At 35.9% G+C, this 10,696-nt stretch overlaps 1 protein-coding gene across 1 annotated transcript; it reads left to right on the top strand.

Annotated features, from left to right (window-relative positions):
* Window positions 1-8,539: 8,539 nt before the first annotated feature.
* On the top strand, window positions 8,540-9,330 carry LOC137745520 (uncharacterized). Its single transcript, XM_068485482.1, has 3 exons — window positions 8,540-8,764; window positions 8,903-9,073; window positions 9,121-9,330. The coding sequence occupies exons 1-3, from the start codon at window positions 8,540-8,542 to the stop codon at window positions 9,328-9,330; spliced, it is 606 nt and encodes a 201-aa protein (XP_068341583.1).
* Window positions 9,331-10,696: the final 1,366 nt, after the last annotated feature.

Genomic DNA, 10,696 nt, shown 5'->3' with positions numbered 1-10,696 from the left:
ATGCCTGTTTATGGTAGACAGTTGTTCCAATTTTTTACTGACAGTTTTGTTTTGTTTTTTTTTGGGACAAGATTTTTTTTTAAACTACTCTAATTTACGAAAAAAGAATCTAGACTAGGATTTAAGCAGTCAGACACACTAACGTAGCTTAGCCCCTCATATGCCTGAGTCTTTAGGTAACTAGAAAGTCACATACTTGAAAACTCGTCACCTTCGATTATCAGATACATTACGAGCATTGGAAATTTGATCAATTATCATTTTAATAAGAACCATTAGTTGATTTAAACAATGTATTCAAGACATTGATGCGTTGAAAACTAAATACATTATCATTTTAATAAGATCAAGCATTGAAAGTTAGATACATTACAACTTTAATAAGAACCATTAGTTGATTTTGACAATGTATTCTAGACATTGATGCATTGAACATTAAGTACATTATTATTTTAATAAGATCCAAGAGTTGATTTCGACAAATGTATTAGGCCACCTCCAACCAAGAGCTGGCCAGAGGGCTCGTTTTAGCCCTCTGACCCTCCAAGATATTAATATTTTAATGAACAGTATAAGACCATATTTGCCTCCGTCTCCAACTAAGGGCCAAAGGGCTCATTTTAGCCCTATCACAAAAAACCGTCCCTAACCAAGGGCCAAAGGGCCAAATATAATTTATTATTTAAATTTAAAAACTACAACAATTTAATTCAAATCCAACAACAACTTAAATTTAAAAACTACAACTTAAATTTAAAAACGACGAATTAAATTTAAAAATTACAAATAAAGTTTAAAAACAACATTAACTTGAATTTAAAAACTACAACAACTTAAATTTAATATCCATAATCAACATCATCTTCATCATCCGCCATTGTAGGAGTATAGTTAGAAGTAAACAACTGCCGCTGGGTCATAATTTCTTTTTTTTTTTCTATCAAAATAGGCTTTACTCATTGGAGTGTAATTTGAAGTGTTCCTTTCCATATTCTTATCATCCATCTCTTCTTGTATTTGTTTGGCCCATTCTTCATGCCTACTTTTCCTTTCTTCCACCTCAAGGGCATTTTGCTCCGCCATTAATCGCAATGAGGCCGCCACTTCATGTTGAGCGGCATAATCATCATTTGCCTTGCCCTTTTCCTTCAACCTTCGAGCCTTGTTTCGTCCTATAGCCCTAGGTATGGAACCTTCACCCGCAGACAGATTTTCTACCCTTGTTTGTTGAATGGTTGGAGATCCATTTTCATCCATATCTGCAGCTGAGGATGCAGTTCCGAACACCGGCACAGGAGCTCTATGTGGTGGATCTTCAAATAACACCCATCCTTTATAAATTTCCCAACAACTATGAAACTGAAAGGGTTTCGAGCTGCTATCCATATACAATTCCTCCGCTTGGCGTACCTAGAAAAAAATAAAAGGAAATTAATTTATGAAATTAAATGTAATATAATAAATATTTAAAAGAATTTGTGAAAACACTTACTTTGTTGTAGTAATTAGTGCCGCTTTCATGTGTACTTGCTGCTGCTAACAATGCTTGATGCCATTTGTTCAAACTTGGTTGAAGATGTTTCTTCCATCTTAAAGAACAACTCTCGTGGTTTCAAATATTCACTGGAATGGTGTCTTCATAGAACTCTAAGTATTTTTTTGACACACGAGTCCAAACACCGTCATTTGTTTGACAATTCCCCCTCACACTATCTTCCGACACCCATCTATAAGCCTTGCAAAGAACTTCATCTTCTTTTTGGGCCCAAGCCCTACCTTTCATTGTAGACAAGGACATTTGAAAATTATTTAAAAAATTGAAGGATAGATTTTTGAAAGAGGAAAGAAAATATGAGAATTGAAAGGGTGTAGGAATGGTGAAAATTTTGTGAGGAATGGTGAATGAATGGTTTAGGTATTTATAGGAAAAAAAATTAGAATTTTTGAGAATTAAAAAAAAAAAATGAATCCAACGGTAAATCGCACCAGCTAGCCGTTGGATTCAAATTTCTTTTTAAGCATTTATGTTCGTTATAACCAATATGATTAATGTTTTTCTGGCCAGCCCTTTGGCCCTTTCAGATTCCATGGGGCCCTCTCAGATGCCACGAGCCCTTTGGCCTAGCCCTTGGTTGGAGACGGTTTTCGGGTTATTTTCAGCCCTCTGACCTTCTGGACCCTTCGATTAGAGATGGCGTTATGACATGATTAAACTACACTGATCGAATGTTTCTTTGACAGTGTGTGCAATACATCAACGCATACTAGAATTTTCGTTAAAATTAATCGAAACCAAACTTAATTTGGAATGGGTGTAATGATCCATATGAATTATAATTGTCGACTTTGAACTATAAGCAGCCCTTATATGCACAGCTACATAAACGACGAGCAAACTTCATATAAATGTTACAGTATTCAGATATTCAAAGTAATATAACGGGCCATTCAATAACCATTTCGTTTTTTAGTTTCTGTTGTTAAACAAAATGGTTGTCAAAAGGTCCTTCGAGGCTACTTCTAAACCATAATCACTCGTCATAACTCCCTTAACGGCTACAAGTTTTTTTCTAGTACTACAGAAAACATACAGACCGCATATGACACAGAAACACATTCATACAAAAAAAGAGAGTTCATCTGGTGGCAACCCGTGCAATTACAAACGGATGGGTTCTTGCTTGGACTAGACAATCACTTGATTCACTTCTACGATCATCTTCACGAGCTTACGACCACCTCCATTTTGCCAAACTCCACGTACCAGCAATCCTTCTGGTGGATCCTTGTTTCCATCCTTTTTTTCTTAAATCAGGTCAGGACAATCACCAAGTTCAGAGAGTTTTGTTGCATCGCTACCAAGGCGGTTTCTGAGAAACTTTGGAGTCTTTTTCCCTTGCTTATGACCAGCTCCCGCAGTGAGTACTTTCTTGGCTATCTTCCTTCGATTTTCCAGAGGTCGATGGAACAAATGCCGAAGAGGCGAAGACCACCCAAAAGGGACGTCGTATAGGAGAGTCGGAATAAAGTAACGTCTTTTTCATTTGGGACGTTTTGATATATATGCCTCGTTTTTAAATGTCATAAACTAAGTATCTATTCCTTTTACAAATTTGATTAAACAATTTCCCTACAATTTTGGTGCTTAATTTTATTTCATTTTATTTCATTAGAAGTCTATTCACATTAGCATTCCCTTTTTTCCTCCTATTTTTATGCCTCTTATTATGATGATTTAAGATTTTTTTTATTAAAATATTTATTTTAGTAAATTAAATAGAATGTAACAAAACTCGTTGTTAGATATGAATGTGTGATCTAATCTTAGAAAGGAACCAATGTTTGATCTAAAATGTATTGAAAAAATGCAGGGGATTCTAATTTCTCCTTTTCATTTTTGTGCTTACTACAAATGAGTTCCAAATGAGGCCTTAGCCCCAATGATTCCAACTTCATATACATGTTTATAATAAAAACACTTTTGTACTTACTACTTACTAGAAATTAGACGGTTTCTTAATGTGGTTTTTATGACAATGCGATAGACTAAACTACTCTAATTTGTATGGAAAAAAATTCAAACTCGAGTCTACGTAGGTGAACACTCAGTTCTAATTAACTAATCGACCTAACCCACATCAACGGGGTTTTATGTTTCTTAAATCTAAATTGTTAAAGACAAAGGTTGATTGAGACTTGGTTAAGGTGCATGGATAGATAAGGCAACCTACCTATTAGTCAAGGGTTTGAGATTTTCATGCACCTTGCTTTGATAGCACAATGCCACAATCCTACAGTAGTACTAGGTTTACTTCTTTTGGGTAACAAAATTATAAGGCTGTTGGGTGATTGAGACTTGAGCATACTTATGTTGCTATGAAATCTTGAAGAAGTCCCACTGAATGAGACTAATAACTACAAACTCCAAACTTGTTTACAACCATAAACTTTATGCTTCATTTATAGTCCCAGTTGGTGGTTGATGACCAACTGCCGATTCTTTTTATACGATTATGGGCTGGTTTGGTATTGATGTGCTTTGAAAAAAAGCTGATTCTGTTGTGCTGTGAGAATAAGCAGCTGTGAAATAAAGCAGCAGAGTGTTTGGTAAACTTTTTTGTAAAAGTGCATTTGAAAAAAAAAACAGTATTATAGTGTTTGGTAAACTTTTATGTAAAACAGATGTGAAAAAAAGCCGATTTTTCAAAGCTGGGTTTTGCAGCTTCTTGTTTTTGGCTTTTTTTCACCCAAAACTGTGAAAAAAAGCTGAAGCTGAATGTTTACCAAACACAAAAACAGCTCCCAACTTTTTTTTATACCAGCTTTTTTTAGAATCACCTCAGTACCAAACCAGGTCTATGCCTACTTAAAAGAATGCTAGCAACCTTCTTTTATAAACTTTATCATTCTAGTTTTTCAGTTTTCCATTTTATTATGTAATTTTGCATGATGTTACAAATCGTCTATTTTTTAGGTCACTCTATAATGTCAAACTTCAAAAGGTTAACTAAATTCGAAATAGTTTAGTCATCTAATTGTAATCCAATAAATAGATAAACCATGTTGTTCTTTTAAATATTGAAATTTTGACAACGCTATTCAAACTATTATTTTTTTATTTTATTTTTATTTTTTTGCAGAGATGATATTTAAATAGTAAACTAAAAATTAAACGGTTTTGTCATCGTACAACACAACAAGATGAGAAAGAATGCCAATGAGTTAGAACGAAAAAATCCAATAGAGAAGATCGATAGCAACATTGTGGTTTCATGTTTCAAGTTTCAAGTTTTGAACAATGTCAAAAGTAGAGAGACTTACATCAAATGGGTACGCCACTATATGTAGTTTCAAATCAATAATTAATACAGCTTCCCGTGAAAGAAAAAAAAAAAAAAAGACTTACACATGATGTACTATTGAACCGGAATGCTACGGTTGTGGTGTACGTATTTCATATAAACTAAGGAAAAATCTCAATACAGAATTACAAGGTGGCACTTTGCCAAGGAAACTGGTATGCAAATATGAAACGGCAATTAATCCTCACCTTTATCAAGTAGAAGGAAGGACTCTAGCTAGATGAAACTTGCTCCTTAAAAACCAGCTCAACTTCTATAATTTGATTATATGTATGGAAAGTGACACATCAAAATTAGGGTTTTATTATTTACTTCATCCAGTCTGATGGGTCGTTCAAACCTCGATCAAGGCATCCACAGTTGGTTTGACTGGTATAATTTGAACACTCTGAGCTAAAACCCTCGAGCAACATATTAACACGAGGATAAATTTTGTTTCATTGAATTGAACCTATATAGACAGTGGGAGTTTCTCATGTTTAGTTTAGGGGAAATTTACCATCAAGGAAAAAAAAATCGTAGCAAGGTTTGCGTAAGTGAATATGCTTAAAAATAAAACGAAGAACATTATTTAATAGCATACTCGAAGAAGTAGTACAACGCGTGACAGCCAAGTTAGAACCGTGTCTAAATCTTTTAAGAGCAAGCAAAATAGACTCAGCTATTTGCTTCTCCACCAAACACTGGAAACCCTAAACAGACTGCAGACACACCAACGAGAGAGATCGATATTGCTACTAATTAAAACTAACCAGACACAAATTATTTCTAATTAAGGACTTAAAACCAGACCATTAAACCAAACCCAACTGGACCCCACTGGAGCAAATTGGTCGTCTCTGAGAGTTCATGGAACAACTGGAGCTGAGCCACCACCTGCACCTAAAGGAATACCACCGCCGCCAAGAGGAACACCAGGGGTATTGGTGGGCAGGAGTGGGACTGAGCCAAAACCTGTACCGCCTGTAGGTACACAGCCTCCAGGGAGAGAGCAGAAGCCTGACGGCCCAAACCCTATCCCAGTAAAGCCCGGTGAGCCTGGGTAAATACCGCCTACACCTCCGTAAATGTTCTGAGGCTGAGCAACAACCTCCCCCTTTTCGTTGCTCTTGAGCATCCTGCCTCCCTCAACCGGCATTGCAGCCACCACCAGGATGGCGGTCAGGAGCAGCGCCAGCTTACTCACTCTCTCCATGATCTTAAAAAGAGGATTCTCAAGAAAAGTAAAGAACAAGCTAGGGTTTATAAGCTCTCTTTCAGCCTCATACGTCACTCACACTGGGAAGTGAAGTAACATCAGTCTTCTTATAGCGAAAAAGATTTCCATTTGATGAAGATCATAATAACACTTTTATCTTGCCATTTATAGAGGGATGCATGGTTTCCTTGCTAAATGCAGTTGTTACTGTTATGGGGATTAATTAAGGGAAACGTACACCAATATAACGGGTAATAAGCTTTTAATCAAAATTAGAACTAGCTAGAGTACTCGTGGTCGTGGATAAGACTTTTTAAAAATCTCGATTAGAAATAGGTATACTTACAATACAGAGAGACACTAAACACAGACAATAAATTGACACTAAAAAGATACTAAAACGTGTTTTACTGACTGTTTAGTGCCCTTTGCTCCTAGCAAAAAGTTCTATTTTTGTCCGTTTATTAGTATCCTCAATTTGAACAAAAGAAAGTTAGTATCCTCAATTCTTTTCATTTATGTTGTTAAAGTTTATAACCACTTGTGTATGCGGCAAATTTCCCCCTTAATTAGTTAATCACAAAGAAAAAACTCAACTGATATGTATAGATTTGAGGTTAGTCCAGTCAATTAGAGTAGTGAGTTTCTTTCTTTCCTCGTATGTATTATCCAAATTATCTGCATAATAATATGGTTCAAATTCGTCTTTGCCGAGAATCAAACTTAAGACCTCTTACTTACAAGTAAAGAGGAATATCACTGCCGTAATACTAAGTAGCCAGAGGGTGGTTTTTAACCATGCTAAATGACACTAATTAACCAGCATATTAACTTTTGGTAAATGGAGTAGTTGATTTTGGAACAGTAATAATTTGCAAGGGATGGACATGCCAAGGCCACCACCCATCCCTCCAGTACAAACTGTAATTACAGTGGATCTATGGTATTGGTGTGGAATTTATGGTGGTCCAGTTGAGATGGGTAAGAGCCTTAAATCGCCGGACATGACATTTTCCTTGCACTTTATTACCTTTCCAGTTTTAACTACTGTTCTGATTTAATTCACATCTACCACACTGCACCCCTGCTAAATTCCTTGATATATAACAAGGACTCTGACCAGAAAGTTTTAACTGGTTTAATGGCTTGTTACAGATATTTAATCAAGCATTCACTCTTAATCTTTTGATCATGCAATTTTAAACATTCTGATGGCAAATTTTACACATTGTGATGAAAATTTTACACATGATCATCCTGTTAATCATGTGATCTCAATCTTCTTCTTCATTTTTTCTGAATTAATGCCTAGCAATTGTTATATCGAAGACATTCTATATCTATATATCAATCCATATGTATTCGCGGATAAAAATTATCCATCCATCCGTCCATTCATTTCAGATTAAAATCAAAATACATTTATCCAAGTTCAAATTCAGATACACATTCATTCCTTACCCTAATACAAATATAACAAGTTTGCATATACATCCATTAATGAGAGAGATTCTTTTCGGTGTAATGCTGGAATTCGATGCTTTCTATCCCTTTCCCTTACTCGTACCGCTCTTAGCTGCGGTGATCTACAAGAAATATATTTAGGAGTCTTAATTAGTATAATAAGGGAGTTAACAAAGCCATCCAAGTAACAAGCTTGGAAAAAACATTTTAAAAGACATTGAACTTCCAAGTTTTATTTCCAACTATCACATCCGGATTGGTTTCAGATTCCAGATTCCATCTTCTTCTACAGCCTTATACCATCAAACTTAATCAATTGATGCATCCCTTAGCAACCAGAGCAAGAACAAGTTTCGGACTCTATGAGCGGTTCACGACAATCTAATAAAGTTTTTTAAATTCAGTTTCGTGTAGTTCCCACATGAGAATTAATATTCAACTTCATGTTTTCTTACAAGTTTCTGTTCTCATAGATGAGTTCTTAGCATCCTCTCGTGCCATTCAAATTTATACTTGGTTGTTGAAAAGTAAATTGCTTACTAATTTCTTGTTAGTAAATGATTCACCTTAGATTTTCTATTTTGTCATTTTGTGAAATTGTTTTCTGTTGAGATAGCTTGAACTCATATGCCAAGTGCAGGACTTAGATCAATTTTCATTTTCAATGACTCACATGCCTTGTAATTGCCATGTGTCATAATCACAATGGCTTATGTATTTGGATGGTGATGATGACTGATGTAAGTAATGAATGAATATATGAAAGTGAAGCATCATTCTATAACGGTTAGAATGTTGTAGCTGTGAAATATTCTCTCTGACTCTCTCTCTAGCTTTTTTTTTTTTTTTTATTCTTCTTGCTCCCTTCGAAATCCAAGTGATCGGATCAATGGAAAATTACTCAAATCTCAACATGGTATCGTAAGCCTAGGTTCTATCTGGAATTGGGGCATCAGACCTGTGCTCAGAAATCCAACGTGAAATTTCCACCTCAGTTCATCGATTTAGGTCTCAAATGGTTGAATCAAGCGGTGGTGATCTCCGGGCTCCAATATTCAATGGTGACAACTATGAATTTTGGAAGATCCGGATGGGAACCATTTTCAAATTGCATGGAGTCAGGGATTTGGTCGAAAAAGGTCTTGAAATTCCAGAATCGAAGGGTAAAAAGGTTGAAGATGAAGGCTCATCAGATTCAGAGAAAGCTTCTCTGATTGATAAGCTAATGAAGGATGCTAAGGCGTTGGGTATCATCCAATGAGCTGTTTCAAAGGATATTTTTCCCAGAATCTAAAATGAGGAGACCTCAAAGGGCGCTTGGGATATTTTACACTGGGAATTTCGTGGTGGTAAACAAGTGAGATTTATCAAACTATAGGGTCTACACCAAGATTTCGAGTACACAAGGATGAAAGATGATGAAACCTTGTATGTGTATCTCACTTGTCTTCTCGAGCTGGTGAATCAAATGAAAGGGTATGGGGAAGATTTACCCAGAGAGTGTTTGGTTCAGAAATTGCTGATAAGCTTGACCAAAGAATTTGATCCTGTTTGCTATGTGATTGAACAAACTGCTATGTGATTGAACAAACTAAGGACATTGAAAGTATTGAGGTGCAAGAGGTTATTGCTGCATTGAGAGGATTTGCACAGTGCCTTGATAGGCATGCTGAGAGTACCACTGAGAAAGCTTTCAGTAGTATGAGTGTGAATCCAAGGGGAACTCAGTCAAATTCCTCTTTTGGTAACTCTAAACCAAAGAAGAACTGGAAATCGAAGGGAAAGAAATGGGACCCTATACCTTAGAACCTTGTTAATCAAGGTAGCAAGTATGACCAAGGAGGAAAACCTGATCAAGCTAAGGGAAAATGCAAGCATTGTGATAAGCTACACTATGGTGAGTGTTGGTTTAAAGGGAAGCCAAAATGCCATGGTTGCAATCGATTTGGCCACTTCATCAAGGACTGTGATCAACCAAACAAGGCTGGAAAGCTTGTAAATTTTGCCAATCAGGTAACAAAACCTACAACCATGTTTTATGCCTGTCATTTTGCTATTATTGGAAAAAATATGAACATATGGTATGTAAACAGTGCATGTAGTAATCATACGACCTCTCATGAATCTTTGTTTATTGATGTTGATAAAAATGTGAGGTGTAGAGTTAAAATGGTTATTGGAGATTTAATGCAGTCAATAGGCAAAGGTACCTTGGTTATAGAAATGAAGGGTGTGACTAGATATGTTAAAGAGGTTATGATTGTACCTGGATTGGATGAGAATTTGTTGAGTGTAGGGCAGATGGTAGAGCATGGATATTGGCTTGTGTTTGGTGATTACATGGTTGATATATATTGAGATAGACAGATGGAAGATTTGATTGCAAGTGTTCCAATGAAAGGAAACAGATGCTTTCCCTTAAGTCTGGACTATGTCAACCCTCACATATCTAATAAAGTTTTTTAAATTCAGTTTCGTGTAGTTCCCACATGAGAATTAATATTCAACTTCATGTTTTCTTATAAGTTTCTGTTCTCGTAGATGAGTTCTCAGCATCCCCTCGTGCCATTCAAATTTATACTTGGTTGTTGAAAAGTAAATTGCTTACTAATTTCTTGTTAGTAAATGATTTACCTTAGATTTTCTATTTTGTCATTTTGTGAAACTGTTTTCTGTTGAGATAGCTTGAGCTCATATGCCAAGTGTAGGACTTAGATCAGTTTTCATTTTCAATGGCTCACATGCCTTGTAATTTGCCATGTGTCATAATCACAATGGCTTATGTATTTGGATGGTGATGATGACTGATGTAAGGAATGAATGAATATATGAAAGTGGAGCATCATTCTGTAACGGTTAGAATGTTGTAGCTGTGAAATATTCTCTCTGACTCTCTCTCTAGCTTCTTCTTTTTTTATTCTTCTTGCTCCCTTCGAAATCCAAGTGATCATATCAAGAAAATTACTCAAATCTCAAAATTGGTAATATGCCAAACTCCCCCGAAATAAATGAATAGTAAAAAAAAACAAAACGAAACATCTTCTCTTTTCACCAGCCACCTTCATTGAGAACATAAGAAATAACGAAACTAATGCAACTAGTAATAAGGTGGTTGGAGATGGAGGGAGAAGGGATGAATTTATGGACAACGATTAGGGAGAGGGGCCCTAAT

This window comes from Pyrus communis, chromosome 9 (genome assembly GCF_963583255.1).
Source record: "Pyrus communis chromosome 9, drPyrComm1.1, whole genome shotgun sequence".
Taxonomy (NCBI): Eukaryota; Viridiplantae; Streptophyta; class Magnoliopsida; order Rosales; family Rosaceae; genus Pyrus; species Pyrus communis.
This window is presented reverse-complemented; position numbering and strand designations above follow the sequence as displayed.